The 17789-nt window shown below is 41.8% G+C and overlaps 1 protein-coding gene across 1 annotated transcript in view; it reads right to left on the bottom strand.

Moving 5' to 3' along the window:
* The window catches only part of NAALADL2 (N-acetylated alpha-linked acidic dipeptidase like 2), a 547525-nt gene that overhangs the window by 123803 nt on the left and 405933 nt on the right, over window positions 1–17789 (bottom strand). Inside the window, exon 10 of the mRNA XM_026650206.1 lies at window positions 6603–6698. Coding sequence (XP_026505991.1) covers window positions 6603–6698 — 96 coding nt within the window. The remainder of the gene's footprint in view (window positions 1–6602; window positions 6699–17789) is intronic.

The raw sequence follows: 17789 nt of genomic DNA, 5'->3' as shown, positions 1-17789 counted from the left end.
TGAAATCTTTGTTTGAATTTAACTATACATTTGTGATTGAAGAAAGGCAAGATATGTCTGATATTTCCCTCATGGGAAAGAGGGGTGCTTTAAAAACCTAGATCCAGTTTATGGCAGTTTGATTCTTTATTAGAAACAACATTCACTCTCCACATTTTACAGGTATATGCACTAGCATATTTTTTTTCCACTTATTTAATATGTCAGAAAACATATAGTGCATCTCTCCATGGAGATACTCTGCATGGAATAACAATAATTTGATATAAAAAATAGAGAGCCTGGACTGTTTTTTAAAAAAGGCATAATTTGAGCACATAGCTTCAGAGTACCACACGGAAAATGTAAAGTATCCTTTCAGATTAAGCAACAGTATTAAAAATGCTTATGAATTTATTTAATTAACTATCTTTCTTTACTTCTTAAATCTAAATGCTATTTTCACTTAAGAGACTCTGACAAAGGTCTGATCATTCAGCCTGCCAAGATACACCAAGGTTTCCTAGGTGTCTAGAGAATCACATCAAAAATTCTATTGACATCATTAATACAACTTGGCTTTGAAAATCAAAAGACCAAATAAAAGAAGGATATTTTGTCTTTCTCTGTTTAATTCATAAAAGGCTACAGAACTTTATTTTCAAAGTTACAAGATCTTAAGAGATATCTTTCTGCATTCCTATCCACCACCTCTGTCTTACTTTCACTAGAACAACAATGCAGATCTTTATTTTCAGGCTGCAATATTCCAAGAAAAACCAGCAGGCATACAATAACTAGTAAACTCAAAAATATTCTAATGGTTTGCTTTAAAACAGGGAAAAAAAGAACAAACAAACAAAAAACAAAAGCACCAAGTCTCATGTATCATTCATAAGAGTGAAGTACAATAGGCTGACTTCTACTACTATTCATACAGTGGCCATGGATAAATGATCAAAAATAGAATGGGTAGAATAGGCACAGTTTAAATGATCTATATCACCATGTAACTGCAATTTCCTTTCTTTTACTAGATCAGACATTTCCATTAAGGGTGAACCGAAATGTGTTTTTTTTCTTTTTAAAAGAAATAAAACTTTATCGAGCCTTTTCCCCCTCAGGGGGATCACATTGAAAATCAATACGCATACAGTATACAGAAAATATTTTTAGAGTTGGGAACATGCAGATGTATATATACACACCGTCAGATTTTGTTCCCTACTAGTAATGTGAAACCCATGAGTTCTAACAGCTGAACAGATAATACAATTATTCCTTTTCAACCATTCTCTCTTTTTTCCCTTTTCTCCTACTATAATTAATAGCTAGCTAAGTAACTTTAGAAACTGAACAAAGCCACAGCAAAATAGAGCGTAGCGATATAGAACCTAAAAACTGACTCTGTTTGAAAGAGTTTTGCCAGGTAGCTTTTGATACTAAAGAGGACTGAGATCAAGAAAACATTTAAAGAAGTCTGACCATGAAGGCAAGAGAAGAAGTAGGACTGATTCTTGAATGCTGTTGCCCTAGATGAACTTCAATGTGTGCAATGATTCTAACCCATCCTTTTTTAAACTATTCTACTGGGTTATTTATTACAGAATTAAGCTTTCTGCTGTGTAATAATTACAAAAAAAATCTTACTATATCTCCCTTGTGTTTGCATTTTTTTCTCACTCTTGTTTCTGAATTCTCTTTTTCTTCCTCGATTTCCCTCAGTTTTATTTTTCTATGTCCAGAAACTGTTCTCTCTGTCATTCCATCTCACTTCTTTCCCCTTATGCCTTTGTCTGTGTTGTGTTCTCTCCTGACATCCCAATTTGAAAAAAAAAAAAATAAAAAAAAAATCCCTGCTCCCCTTCAATTTCTCCCTCCTCCTTTCCTGTCTTTTTCCCGTCCATCCTTCCCTTTGGATAGCAAAGGAAGTTCACTTCTGAGTCAGGACTGCAGAAGTAGGCCTCAAACATATAGATTCTGTCAAGCAAAGTCAATTAACATTTGTATTTAAAGACCTCAGTGATGTGCGCGGTGACCATGATATATTTGTGTGAAAGCAAGTCCAGAACTCCCTGCAAGTCCAGTTTGCTATTTTCTGAACAACAATATGAATGAATGATGTTATCCATGTCAAACAGGGATAGGAGTGCGGACATCTGGGCCCACCTCTGCTGCCTGATACACTTGAGATTTTCTGAATTCTCTCCCTGTCCTCAAAGGTTTTAACTGCAGATCAGTAGTGCCATCAGCAGACGAGGGTTAAGACAATAGAGAACCTATCAGCACTATTCTTTGATCCCAGTACCCTTTGATTTTTATACAGCCCAAGCTACATGAAAACATACAGGCTTTGGCACTCTCAATAGATTGCAGGCACCCAATCTACTGGATATGTCTCCCCTGGAGCTAGAGGTGTGACCGCCAGCTTGAGAAGACAGAACTGCACTAGCTCTGATTGAGACAGTGAACTACAAATAGAAGCATTAGCACAGTGGCGTGAGCAGCAGGATGAGCTACACCTGAGTGCGATCCTGTCCAAGATCCTAAGTACGTACTTGAGTGGCTAGTCCCTCCAGCCACAATAGCTACAATTCTATTTTTAGCACACTAGCTTGATGAGAGCTAGAACAGGTATGTCTCCTCAAACTGGAAATTATACCTTCAAGATACTATGTAGACATACCCACAGTTGGAGTACACTCAGGGGAGTGGTGTCCTCGGAATACAAGCTGACTGTGCTCTACCCTGATCTCTTTAACCGTCCCACTGACTAGTGATGTTCTAGTGCAAAGGCACATGAGAAAAGACGATGTGTGACTCTGAAGTCAACAGTATTCCCAGCCCCCAGCATTCAGAAATCATGAATCAGGCCCTCAAAAAATCACAAGATTATTAAAAAAAAAAAAAATTATGATTTTAAGCCAGTACATTTTAAGCTTTCTTTGCCCTCTGGATTTTAGAGACTAAGTTGTGCTCAGGTCATGTTTTCCAGCTTTTCTCTGCAACCAGGAGGGCTAATGAAAGCTAAGATTCTCACAAATCCAGGAGTTGGAGCCTTAAGAAAACAACAAATAAAGTGAGACATGCTATAAAAATCACAGGAGTTGTCAGAACTGCAACACTCAAACTTTCAAAGTTACACAGTCTGTTAGTGCTACAGCAAAACTGCAAGCATTCATCATCATCTACATTGCTGCTCTGCAAGACTCTTAGGACTTGGATCTTTTCTTATAGAACTTTGACTATCTGATATTAATTTTTGCATTTGAGAGTGGGTTCATGTGAATAAATAAAATATTAAGTACTTGGTAGGCAATCCACCCTGTAGTATCTGCTCTGTATCATCTCCTCTGGAGTCCAACTCCTGACATTCAGACTTCTGATATAACCGTATACTTTATTCTTGCTATTTCACTACACATATATTGTATATAAAAACATGCCCATATCCATATTGTACATTCTAAGCATGGACATCACTGAACGTACACAGTAAAATGGCAGTTGAGCCAAAATGTTTTGCAGTACATTTATGCTACCACATATGGCCAGAATAATTTAAGTCTCTTTCTTTTATCCCTTTACCTAAATTTCTCCAAGTACATACCTGTACTTTGAAAGAATAAGAGCAGGTACCACTAATAATGTAAAAAATGATCTGTCACGTTGGAACCCATAGCATGGAAATCAGTGTCAGGTAAAAAGACCAGTGAAATAGTTTCTAATCAAAAGACTTGTCTGAACCCTGATTACATATCCTGAAACTCTTTGGCATGGACATGCAGCCACCAGTATCAAATGTAGGGTTGACAGAAAACAAGCTTGCCAAGGAAAAATAGAAATGACATGATACCTCAGGCACAGACACTAGAATACAATGAACAATTCAGGCTTTACAATTAATAACACGACTTACAAAGATAAGTTAAAGGAGCCGGATTGTTACAACAACAAGCCATAACTGGCTGTAATTAGTAGGTTATTGGTGACAGATCCAAAGTCCACTGAATGGGAATCCACTGACTTCAATGGTCTTCAGATCACACCTGAGGCAGTTAGAGGTACTCAAATCAGAAGGAGCCTATGGTGTGCATCATTGGCCTTCTAAATGTTCATCCATTTATGGCTGACAGCTCTTGCTATCCAGTACAGCCATGTTGCATTTCTCCACCATACAGAATGTGAGAGTGCGAGAGAGAAAACTTTAATTTCATGGGCCATATCCTCAGATGGAATAATCTGATTTAGCTCCATTGACATCAATGGAGCTACACCAATTTACACAAGCTGAGGATCTGGCCCCATGACGCTATGTTATATTTATCTCGGGATATAGCAAGAAACACACTGAGAAAATAAAGCTCTAGCATACAGTAACTCCTCACTTAACGTTGTCCCGGTTAACGTTGTTTCGTGGCTAATCTATTAGGGAACAAGCTTGTTTAAAGTTGCACAATGATCCCTTATAATGTCGTTTGGCAGCTGCCTGCTTTGTCCACGGCTTGCAAAATTCTCTGGAAGAGCAGCCCCTCCTTGTGGAGATTAGAACTATGGGGGGCCGGCAGCCCCTCCCCCCATCAGCTCCCCTAAATCCCCTGTAAGGTATGTGGCTCGGCAGCTGCCCAGCAGCAGTTCAGCTGTCCCTCCCCCCACTGCCATGCTGCTCCTGCCCTGTCCTCTGCCTTGGAGCGGCTCCTGGGAGCTTCCTGCTTGCTGGGGGGGAGAGGGGTGCTGATATCAGGATGTCCCCCTGCCCCCCCCCCCCCCCCGCTCCGCACCCCCTCTCCACAAAGCGGAGGAGGGGGACAGGGCTCAGGGACAGAAAAGAGGGAGTTTGCTGGAAGCTGTTGCTTCCTGTCTGATCTGCTTAAAAGGGCAACATACGTGGGGTCAGTGTACTTAAAGGGGCAATGCACATCTCTCTCTCTCTCTCTCTCTCTTTCACTCATGCACGCACCCCTTAGCCCCCCAGCACTTTGGAAAGTCAGCACCTGTGCATGTGCTGTCAGGAGGAGGGAGGGGTGCAAGGATCTGATCGCATTAAGTTCAATTTGTTTGTAGTCTTATATCTTGTTAGAGCCAGGGCTTATTGGAGCTATAGCAGGGTTTATTCACAGCTTGGAGGGGGGAGAGAGGGTGGAGGGGGTCTATTAGTGCCTGCAGCTGGGGATTAGCTCTCTCATAGTTGCAGTGCTTCCTCTTTATGGCGTGGCCCTCTGGCCAGGTCGTTATACAGTTTTCCCCTTCAAGGGTCTCACCTGATCAGCTGTCTGGGTGCCATTCCAGGCATTCTTCCCATTCAAGACTGACACTTTCCCAGAGGAATTTAGGCCTGGCTACTATTCCAGGCTCCATTGTGGAACCCAGTGGAGGGACCCTAGGCCCAGCAACTGTGGTTTGCTCAAACTCCGACCCTGTTGCTGCTTCCCTGGGCTCTTTCCTACCTCTCTTCTCTAGCTTCTGGCTCACCTCTGGGTTTATCACTGGAGCTTCCCCTGCTCCCCATGGCTACTTTCCTTTCCCAGTTTCTGGCCAGGATGTGTAGTCCAAAGCAGGATCCCAGGGCTTACTCTCTGCCTCGCCAATGCCCCTCCTCTCTAGAGAGTGACTGCCGAGCTCCTCCCTACGGCTCTTTTCCTACCACCAACTTTCTCTCTTTATAAGCCTATTCCAGCTCCTCCCCCAGCTAGGCTTCATCAGTCATTAGGCCTTATCAGTCCTTGGCTCTCCTGCAGATGCAGCCTGTAAAGTTAATTGGCCTATTTCACCTGTTCAGGTTTTGTATGGGGTAGACACCCCATCACAGGAAGGATGTGAGGAGGAAAGAGGAAATGAGAGCATCTTGGAGGATCAGGGAGAGGTTGCTAGGATATACTAGCAGGTTGTTTGGAGGGATACTCAGGTCATATTAGAAGGCTGAGAGAAGAGCCAGAAAACCTTCAGATGTTTTAGATAAGCATTTGACCTTTGCCTTATCAGGTTGGCCATTCATCAGAAGCTAGCAGGCAATACAATAATACTATATCTCTTCCACTGGCAGAACCCAACCTAGGGACCATCCAAAACCAAAATGTCACACAACCTCCAGTAACCTCTTCTCTACTGGGGAGGCTGGCGCCAGCCAGCGTAGCTCAGAAAGTGAGTTGGCCACCTTACCTGGAAGATACACTGATTCAGCGCCACTCTTGGGGAGGATCCAGGAAGAATTCCTGTGGTGTCCCATCCCATAACTTAGCCATTCACTTGTAGTAGATTTCCCACAAAAAGGATGGTGATGGAAGTGCAACACTCTGCCATCCAGTGGGAGTCAATCTACTGCACCAATGGTACCAATTCAACTGTGCAACATGTCACTGACCACAAGACAGAAAGTTACATAAAATACAGCTTATATAGATTTACAAGTTTTCTTGGCTCCTGCAATCTCACCAGTATCCCCAGTAGTGCACATAACAATACTAATTTGACTGAAAGACATGTTACTTTTAGCTATGAAATAAACAGACCCCTAGGAAGGAGACATTTCATCTTTGAAAACAGCTTGTCTGACTAACAAGCACAATTTGCCAACATGAAATAAAGCATTTGTGACTCAGGTAAGGCGTCTCAATTTCCCTTACCTTAGCAATGGTCTCATGCAGGTTGAACAAGGGATCCAGCTCTTCAGTTACTGTGTTATGTGCAGGAAAGAGAGCTTCAAAGAGAAAGCTTGGACTCTGTGGAAAAGGGAAGAGAAACCTCTTAGGACTCCTTCACCAGACGCTTATTGGATTTCGTTTCAACATTCAAAGGACTGCACATTGTTTTAAAGTTTGTGCTGATTATTAGAGTTCATCTTACTGATCTAAATGACTCATTCCAAGCTGCTGAAACAGACACTAAGAGCCTAGTTTTATAACTGTTTCTGGAAGGATGGTTGTCTTCATAATTATATTTCCCAATACAGTTGAGTCTTCTACCTAGAAGTAGAAGATCCACACTGATTTCATTGTAAGCTAGCTAGCAATTTGATATCTGAGGTGATCAATTATGTTTAGTGTTCAGCAGATATACACATATGATAATAAGGGATAGATAGATAGATAAGTAATTCCATACACACACAGAGATCATTAATTTTTAGGTGATGTGCACTTCTTTTTGTACAATAAGCAAGGAGGAGGTCAGATTGCCCCTGTCAAAGGCTCACACGAGCCTAGCGCCTTATGGAGTGGATTTGCCTCAGACTTACAGAAAACAAATTAATGCTGAACTCAAGATAGCCACCTACATGTTAAACTCCTTAACATAAACAATATTCATTCACAGAGGTCCACAGCAAATACTAATCAAGGTTGGGGTCCTGACTGGCCAGGTTACTTGGCTTAGAGCAGAGAGATCGATCCTTCCTTTCCTCCCTCCCTCCCTCTCCTGGCTTTACCCAAATGTGTCCCCTAACAGAAACAGCCATCTCTTTTTATCTGGCCTGCTGGGCCTTGATTGGCCTCCACCTGCTCCTGCCCCATCTAGGTGCCAGAGGTCCAACTCTTGCTGGTTCTGCCAGCAGCTCATCATGGCAGGCCCCTCTAAGCCACCCCTGGAGAGGTAACTTGCTCTTCTTCCCTTGCAGCAGGATACCTTCTTAGGGTGGGATGCACTAAGGCAGGGTGCACGAAGGCAGTGGAGCCTCTGGCAAGGGATAACAAATGCTGGGTACACCCCATCACAGCCCCTTTGTTGTCACAAGCAAGAATTGATATTTATGTGGCCACTCAGTCCATACTGTAATGTACTCCACATGGAATCTGAACACCATACGAAACTTACTCTCTCAGGAGAAGTTTGATTTATTTATTTATTTATTTTTTACAAAAACTGATCAGGATCTGGTTGGACTTAGAATTTTATGAAGCCAAGCCTGATTCTAAACTGGCTGGGGACCTGGATTAAGAGAGTTCAATGCATAAATATTAACACTCAGGAAAAAAAAAACCTTTCTAAAAACAAGCATGTGAAATAAGTGCACGAAATAGTTAGGAAAAGAAATCTGCACCACTGTTTTATGTTTACAGTGAGCATAGTGTGTGCAGAGAGAGAAAGGAACAGAGCTGTTAATCTTATTATTTGTACCGTCTCATTGGACACTGTATAATTTGAAGGGTTTCTTATGAATTCTCTGCAGAATGACTGTTATCTTATAATCCTTTATCTGACAACCCTCCCAGAATTTCTAGAATCCAGTTTCCAATTAAGGCAGGGCAATCTCAGAGCAGATGTCTGTCTTCTTTCAGAGGCCACCCATCTTTCTCTGTGAAGGACACACAGTGCTCAGACATTAACAGCCACTCATCAAGCGGGGCTAAGTAGAGAATGTATTATTAGTGAAATTAATTTATATTTAAGGTGCAAATAATGGCATCTTGGGGCAAGAACTGTGTCTTCATAGGGTTTTGCATAGCACCTAGTAAAATGTGGCCCCGATCCTCATTGGGTCCTCAGAGTGCTATTACAATACAAATAATACTACCATCAAGTAAGCTGAATTTGCACCCTAGGATCAGAAATGCCTAAATCACTCTGCAGTACTGTGTTTACATCGCTATAAAATTAACAGTGGTGCATGTCTAAATTCTTTTGGGATTAAGTTGCAAGGAGGATCAAGAGCAGACTATGATATGGCTGAAGAAATCCTGAATTTGAGTTGATTGTCTTATCTATTCTGGCTTTTCTTTCCCAGCTGATTACTCTAAGGGTACATCTATACTTACCCGCTGGTTCGGCGGCAAGCAATCGATCTTCTGGGATCAATTTATCGCGTCTAGACAAGACGCGATAAATCGATCCCGGAAGTGCTCGCCGTCGACGCCGGTAATCCTGCTCTGCGAGAGGAGTAGGCGGAGTCGACGGGGGAGCCTGCCTGCCGCGTGTGGACCCGCAGTAAGTACCTTTAAGGTCGAACTAAGATACTTCGACTTCAGCTACGTTATTCACGTAACTGAAGTTGCGTATCTTAGTTCGAACTGGGGGCTTAGTGTGGACCAGCCCTAAGACAGACCTGTGGGCAATACTGACAGATATTACAGAACGTTCTTAGAGGCATTTCCTTTCTACCAGATGATGAACTGATGGATACCTATGCCTGTCAGACTAAGATCTTTGAAGTTTCTCCATCCAGACATTTATTGACGTCCAATAGTCTCTGCCCATATCTGCCAGAAAAGACTCCTACCTAGTATGCACATATATTAAAGTTGTGCCTTTGGGAACTGTAAATCTGGCAATCACGTTTAATCATGTAGCCAGAACATTATTTCCAGTTAGAGATTGCATGCTGTGAAGTGGTGAAATAAAGCTTTGGTTAAAAAAAAAATGTTAACACTGCTCTGAACTTTAAGTATTTTGTGCACTTTAACTGGACTGATGTATAACGCCTGTAACGCACCCTCCAACCTTTTCCACTTGCTTCTGATACCTAGGAACATTCTCGGGAAGTGAGCTGAAGGGAGGGAAACTAGAGGCTTTGTTTTAGCTCATGAACAATTTATACCCATGGCTGAGCCTGCCTCTTTCATACAATGGGTTTTAGGTTTTATGAAGGACAAGCAGAAACGCTATTTTGGCAAAAGCTTTAGTTGGTCTTAATTCCAATGAAGTCTCATCCTTCCAAGTTAAAAAGCGAACAGCCCATAAAAGATATATTAATTATGCATCCACTGGTGGGTACAGTGCTATCTCTGTAATATACATATTGAGACATGGAAAGTCAATGGGAGCAGGGGGTGGGCAAGTAAAATTTGTCCCATCATTTGTAATTCTATAACACTTAGAAGTTTGGAGGAAAAACAGATATATCGATATATAGACATACAAAGGTATCAGTCAATGTTCCCCTTTCATCCTGGGGTGACTGTTTCTGATGGTTTCCCACTAGTCCCAAAACTTCCTTAAAAATAATATGATGGAATTAGCACACAGATGCATGACTGAACACAAAGATTTGGACATTCTATAATTTGTCATAGAAGTATCGGAATAATAAATGATGTAATACGTTGCTTGACGTTATTCTTCCCCTCAGAGAAATATCACTTTTTTTTGTAAGACCTCAGACAAGAATACACATGAAGTCATTTATTATAAAGATACAATACAGACATCAGGACTGATTCATAACACCTATTCATCTTTATTTTAAATGTTTATACAGGAATTGGCTCACAGAGCAAGACCACTTCAGTTATGGCGGGTAGGCTGTCTAACGCAGCAGCACTAATGCACTTAATTATTATCCACACAACTGCAATCAATCAATAAATAACTTAGAAACAATTACATTATTTTTCCTTATTCTTATGTAGCTTATTAAAAGTAACCGAAGGAAACAATTACAACATTAGATTTGCCATACCAGATATGACAATTGGTCCACCTAGTCCTGTACTCTACCTCTAGACTTGAGACTTGATGCATCATATGTAGCAGACACACACATATATCCCTCTGTAGTGAAGTTGTATTTGTGTATGCTGTTTGGGATGTCTGTCTCTTTTAGACGCTGACCTCCGTATGAACTTCCTATGTATCCCCCTTTCCTGTATACAGGCACTTCCTTTCAGACCACCATAAGCTAGGCAGTGGGACTTATACGTTCATAAACATGTTCCAGTTGTTACCTGTACTTGAATTGGCTGAATGTCTGTTCCCAGGAAGACACAATGCCCATTATTCCAATGAACGTATCGATTAGGCCTAAGATATATGTAGGAGGAAAATTCCTTCCAACTTCTGCAGGCAAACAGCTAACTCCATGAATCACAAGGTTTATTTCTTAATCTCATTCTTGCCTTACATTTCTGCAAACATCAATTTGTGAATTGCTCAGTTCAGCATTTATACTCCAGAAAATCCACATTTTACTCTGCGCCACTGCAAAAGTGTGGAGAATGCTCTGAAAGAGAAGATACCTTCTTTGTGTATATAACAAAGCAGCCTCTGAAAGAATCTGCAAATATCTATTAACTAATAGACCAAGATTGTCAAAAATAGAATCCTAGATTCTGGCTCCTAAGACACCTACGTAAGCGGCTTGATTTCCTGAAGTGCCGAGCACTCAATAGCACTCACTGACGTTAATTGGAGCTTCTTTGTAGTCAGCAGTTTTGAAAATCAGGCCACTTGTCTAGGTGCCGACAGATAGCCAATTTTAGGCTCCTAGTTTTAAAAAAATCTTGTCCAAAGCTTTTATGCTAAAATCTATTTTGAGCAGAAATGTCCTTTTAACCCACAACAGTTTTTATATATATAAAGAATCAATTTATGTCATAAATAAAAGAGCTGTGTGCAGCATCCCAGTACTACATTCTAAACTATTTTAATTGCTGTAGTGTTGACTTGTTAATCCCTCCCACTGGTTATTTTGCATTGCTAGAACTTTAAGCAAAAGGTGCTGCACAATACACACCAGAAGTACTCTGAAGGTGCACAAAATGGCACCTGGCATATGGTGATCATCATCATTAGCCAACAAGGAAAGAGAATCAGTGCACATTCCTGTTTGATGCCACGAGAACTTTGATCAGCAGCCATCAATCAAAGCTCTTCTTCTTTCAAATGGAATTACACAAATATAATTTTCTGTCACATTACAGCGGATGCAGAACACCATATGACTTTATGATTGATGTAAGGGCTTAAAAAAAAATCATTGACATATGTCACAGCACTGGAAGCAGAACAGCTAGCTTTTGCAATATTTTTAAGGTGAAAAGTTAAAATAAGTGATGTGAGGGCAGAGATGGCAACACAGTACATTAATTATTACTCAGATTATTACCCTGGCCTTGCTCCTCTCCAACGACCTACAGGGCGGGATGTATTAGACTCCAACATTTGAAAAATATAAATGAATGGCAAATCCTTGTGTGTAGCCATGTCTTTAGGATCACACAGGTATGCGTCTTTACTCTGATCTGCTTGGTGAGGCTTTAAAAAGAAATCTTACACAATCACTGTGTTTTTACTGGGTTGGAGCACTTTAGCATGTGGGAAAATGCTGTGCATCTCTGCCATAGAGAAAGGCTGACAATTCCAAACCTTCCTAATGTTACATGCAGTGTAACATTAGGAAATCTAGTGGTTGCCATTAAAAAAATATCATTTGCCAATCGTACCAAAAAGGATGCTATCTGAAATACCTCACTGGCATCTGAAATATTTACATCTGTAATAACAGGTATGTGTTGGGAAAGGTTAGTTTGTAATTAACTGTATTGTATAGAACTACTAGAAACCCAGGCATAGTCTGGCTCTATCCTTACATAAAAATAAGGTCAAGTATTATTGTCTTTCACATATTGCATTCACCATAGGAAGCAAAATGAATTTCCACAAGAACTGAAGCCCACTCTTTATCCCAAAGAGTACAGGCAAAGATTTCATCCCACAGGATGTTTCAGGAACACCACTCAGCATTTAATAGTCAGGGCAATGCTTTCCAGCAGTGAAAGGATGAATGAAGTGTTCCCATTTATTCCTTCAGAAGGCTCACAAATGCATGTGGGATTTTTTGCAGCAATTTGCTAAGCAAAGATGTTCACTGCTCTGGTAAACACGCAATAAGGGAAAGAGATGCTAACCTTACAGCACAGGAGTCTATCCATCCTTTATACCTCTCCCCCACACAATAGGAGTTCCAGCATCCTTTCAGATCCTGCTTTCTCCATGAAAAAAGCAAGACTCATCACATCAATGTACCTTCCGTTAATCCCCCCCCCCCAGTCACGTGCTAGGACACAAAGCAGATAACTACATATGCCCTTCTGATCAGTTACTACTTCTGGCCCCACGCCAGTCCAGTCCTTCCCCACTGTGACTGGTCTCTGCCCTGCCGATTTGCTCGGCACCTCGACGAAGTGGGTAAGAAATTGTCAGCAGGAGGAAGCAGGTCGCATCAGGTATGATGGAAGTGGTAAATAACAAGGGGCAAACATAATGGTAATTGCTCCTTCAGAGACCCTGTTCTCTTGCCCTTCCTCCCAGCAGCTGGCTAGAAATTCACCCCGACCCCTGAACAGTATCCCCACGAAACCAAGGAATTTGTTTCATAATGCCATATGTAACTGTGGAGTGATTTTCAAAATCATGGGCAGATAGACACCCAGCTCCCCTTGGAAGTTTAGCACCTAACTCCCATTTGTGCCTGTTGAAAATCTCCCCCTGGGTGCCTACAGTGCATATATCCCTCATATATATGCCCTTTGTGACCCTCCGCTAAGATCTAGCTGATTACCCAAGTATTAATATGTGAACCTGAGTGGATTAAATACTATTGATGCTCTGACAGTGGTTTAGAGTTCTCATAATACAGTTTTCATAACATATATAAAAGTACTACAAATAATCCCCAAAGTCCCAGTGTAATGCCTTTTGCTCCTCTTTGAATCTGTCTTCTTGAAAGGAAAAACTGACAAGCAAAAAACACCTTTATTTTGAACTTAGCTCCAGAGAACATCCTTTTCCCCTCACCTTCCTTTCAGAATTATCAGTTATCCTTATCTTCCGAGTACTCATTTAATGAAGCATTCTGTAAAATTAGAAAGACATTGATGTTCCACTTTTCAAACAATGGGTCACTTCAGATTAAACTTCGATTGAACATTCAACTTTCAATCTTGAAACAAATTGCCTCCTTTTCTTTTTAATTTGGACCCAATTTCCTGCTGCCCTCAGGTCTCTTGACAGTAATTAATTGATTTATGAATCAATTAAATGGGGATGGGAAATGCAAAAAAAAACACCTTGCTTCCTTTCATTTATTTATGAGGGATATATGCATTGCAAGCTACTCTTTGTTTACTAGGCTCATTTTCTTGACTAATCCCATCCTTTCCCAATTAATAAGCTATAAAGAATGGTTCCCTTTCATTTTCAGGGCAGTACATTTGCAATCCCTTGTGTACTTAGTTACACTGCTCTTTCTATTTAGATTGAACCTTTCATCCAACACACTTTAAACATTAATTAAACCTCACAGCATCTTTGGGTAGTGAGTTTAAAATGGGGCAAGTATCATTCCATGTTTTAGAGAGCCACAGTTGTTGCCATTAAAAATCAGCATTTACCACACAGTGCATTTCCCCTCTACTTAGAATAGCAGGGCTGGCCTTACCATGAGGCGAACTGAGGCGGCCGCCTCAGGTGCCAGACTGTGTGTGTGTGTGTGGGTGGGAGGGGCGCCACTACGACCCAGAGTGTAGAAAATTGTGTCTGCTGCTGGTGCCTATGTATTCTCTCTGCTCTAGATGCACAGAGATGGTGGAGTGTTATGCTGGAGGAAGGAGGGCACAAGAGACTTAACAGGCAGACAGGAGAAAAGGTGAGAGGGAATAACAGAAAGCAGCAGGAGCTGCAGGGAGAGACAGGAGGAGCAGGAGCATCACCAGCTTTTCTGCCGCCCTAGGTGGCGGAAGGTCCCGCCCCGAAATGCCGCCCCCCACAGAGGCAGCGGAAGGTCCCGCCGCTGAAATACCACCGCGGCCGCCGCTCCCCAAATTGTAGCGCCCTAGGCCTGAGGAGGAGGAGGAGCCTCTTATGTACCTCTCTAGCACCCACAGGAGCCTGGACTGATTAACACCAGCTTCTCAGGGAGCTTCCTGTTTCCTGCTGCTTCCCTGAACCCACTTGAGGAGAACAGGGAGTCAACTGAAGTAGTAGGAGCCAGTTAGGCCCTTAAGACGCTGATATCTTCCCTCACTCAGGCCCTGCTACCAGCCTGCTTATTTGTCCCCTTCAATTGAGTGTTGAGAGCCACCATAGCTGGCACAGAACAGCAGTCACGAGTGAAAGAAGAAAACGCCCCTCTGAGGCAGCATTCAGAAAAAGAAAGAAAGCAAGCAAAGGAAGCTTTTCTATCTAAGCAGGAAGGAGCTCTCCTGAGATACATAGACACAAATGTTCACGCTGAGCCTTTCGGCCCCAGTGAGGATGTGAGTGGTGAGGAGATGCCTGATCTTCCAGTTAGACAGAGTGCAGGTGACCTGGCAGCTACTGCAGCATCCATATCTCCATCTCAAATGGATGTAACCATGCGCATTATTGAAGAAAAGTGTAGATCAGAGAAGAGTGTGGTGGAGGCACAAGAAACAGCTGCTGCTGAGTTTAGTTCCTTAAGATGATCCAGGACTGAGGACCCACTTGAGCAGTAGCCTGAGGGACTTCCTTGTACTGCATGGGCCACAGCAAGTACAAAACTTCATGTTCCCCAAAGACAAATAAAATAGAAGTTTCCATCCAACACATTACTGGCGTGAAATCCCCAATAGTGACAAAGTGGAGAGGCCATCGCTTATGCACTCAAAAACCCAGAATGCTGCATACTGTTTTTGTTGCAAACTCTCCCAGTCTAATGTTTCAGCCACATTGGGTTCTACAGGAAGAAAGGACTGGAAAAATCTGGCTAGAAATCTGGCATGCCATGAGAAGGCAGCAAATCACTAGAGAGCATTCCATAGGTGGAAAGAGCTTGAGATGAAACGAAGGTTAAATTATAGATGATCAGCATCAAGAGAACCTTGCATCAGAGTCTCTTTACTGGCAAAATGTTCTGAAAAGGCTCATTGCCATTGTGAGAATGCTTGCTACCCAAAACCTAGCACTGCGTGGCACTTCAGATCAGCTGTATGTGCCAAACAATGGAAATTTTCTTACAATTGTGGAGCTGATGGCTGAGTTTGATGCTGTATTCCAGGAGCATCTAAGAAGAGTCACCACCCAAGAAATGTACACACACCGCTACCTTTGGAAAACAATTCAAAATGAGATCATACAGTTACTGGCAACAAAAGTCAAACAGAAGATTGTGGCAGATCTGAAGTCAGCGAGATATTACTCTGTTATTCTGGACTGCACACCTGACATCAGCCATATGGAACAAATCACTTTAATGGTGCGTTTTGTAACAACAACGGAACCTAATGAAAATGTCCCTGCAATGGTGACTGTCAGAGAGCATTTTCTAGAATTTATTGACATTGATGATACTACAGGAGCTGGTATGACAAATGTGCTTCTTAAAAAGCTGGAAGATACAGGAATTGCAATAGCTGACATGAGAAGTCAGGGCTATGATAATGGGTGCCAACATGAGAGGAAAGAACAGAGGAGTGCAGAGACGGATCCGAGAGTTAAACCCTCAAGCTTTTTTTGTCCCGTGCAGTTCTCATTCATTGAACTCGGTGGTCAGTGATGCAGCATCAGCTTCTAGTGAGGCTTCTGAATTTTTTAATGTAATTCAAAGCATCTATGTATTTTTCTCTGCATCAACTCATCGATGGCAAATTTTGAAGCAACATCTGGGAACATCCTCTCTGACACTGAAACCACTGAGTACCACACGATGGGAAAGTCGTGTGAAGGCGATAAAGCCTATCAAACACCAAATTGGGAAGATAGATGATGCCATAGTTGCCATTATGGAGGATAATGCTATGACAGGAACTGTTCGTGGGAGAACTGTGGCAGAGGGAAATGGAATCACCAGAAACATACATAACTTCAAATTTCTGTGTGGCTTAGTGTTGTGGCATGACATACTATTTGAAATAAATGTTGTAAGCAAGAGACTCCAAGGTGTTGACCTTGATATATCTGGAGCAATGGGACAACTGGACAAAGCAAAGTCATACCTACAGTCTTACTGGTCAGATGAGGGATTTCAAAACGTTCTGAAGAGTGCACAGAAGTTGGCAGAGGAACTTCAAACTGAAGCTATTTTCCCACCCATTCAAGAATACAAGAGTCACTGAAGAAGACGACATTTTGATTACGAGGCACGGGATAATCCCATAAGAGACCCCAAACAACAATTCAAAGTTGAATTATTTAACCAGGTGCTAGATTGTGCAATGCAATCAGTTGAAGAATGTTTCATGCAGCTCAAGGAACACAGGAGTATATTTGGGATATTGTATGATATTCCAAAACTCCTCACTATACCTGAAGAAGACCTACACCAGCAATGCAGGGCACTAGAGACAGTGCTGACACACGATGACATGCGCAATATCGATGCGAGTGATTTAGGTGATGAACTGAAAGCCCTTTCAAGTTACATTTCAGCAGGTTCAACTCCAAAGGCTGCTCTGGAATATATGTGCACAAGTAAGATGACCACCCTCTTTCCAAATGCTTTTGTTGCTCTGTGCATACTTCTAATACTTCCTGTAACAGTTGCCAGTGGAGAACACAGCTTCTCCAAGCTGAAGTTAATAAAAACACATCTATGCTCCACAATGACACAGGAGAGGCTGGTTGGTCTTGCAACCATCTCAATAGAGCATGAGCTGGCCCAGACTGTGGACCTTCAGGAAGCAGTTAAAATTTTTGCAACCAAGAAGGCACGGAAAGCACCACTTTGATTATTCAAACAGATAAAAATGCCAGTGTTTACTATGTAGACAAGAAAAGTTAACTTTCAAACGCCTGAACAGCAAATGTAAGTGTTACTTAACATTTTTGAACAAGGCATTTTAAGTTTTTAGTTCTCCTTTATTGGGGTAGGTAGCAGAGCAGTACCAGGAGAGGAATAGAATAGGAAGAAGACAGAATTGAGACCTTTCAAAGATTTGGCCCAAGCAAGGGGGTATGGGGACATCATTTGAGCTCCCCGTCTCAGGTGCCAATACGTTGTGGGCTGGCCCTGTAGAATAGAAAATAGCTGCGGTATCTTCATCAAATAATTTTCTTTACGCCTGTTAGAAATTAAGAACATAAGAACGTAGGAAATTCAGGAAGCAGTACAATGGATTTTCATGGATTGGTTTTGAACATAA

The sequence above is a fragment of the Terrapene carolina genome, unplaced genomic scaffold (assembly GCF_002925995.2).
Source record: "Terrapene carolina triunguis isolate 2854851 unplaced genomic scaffold, T_m_triunguis-2.0 Scaffold88, whole genome shotgun sequence".
In the NCBI taxonomy this organism is placed as follows: Eukaryota; Metazoa; Chordata; order Testudines; family Emydidae; genus Terrapene; species Terrapene triunguis.
This window is presented reverse-complemented; position numbering and strand designations above follow the sequence as displayed.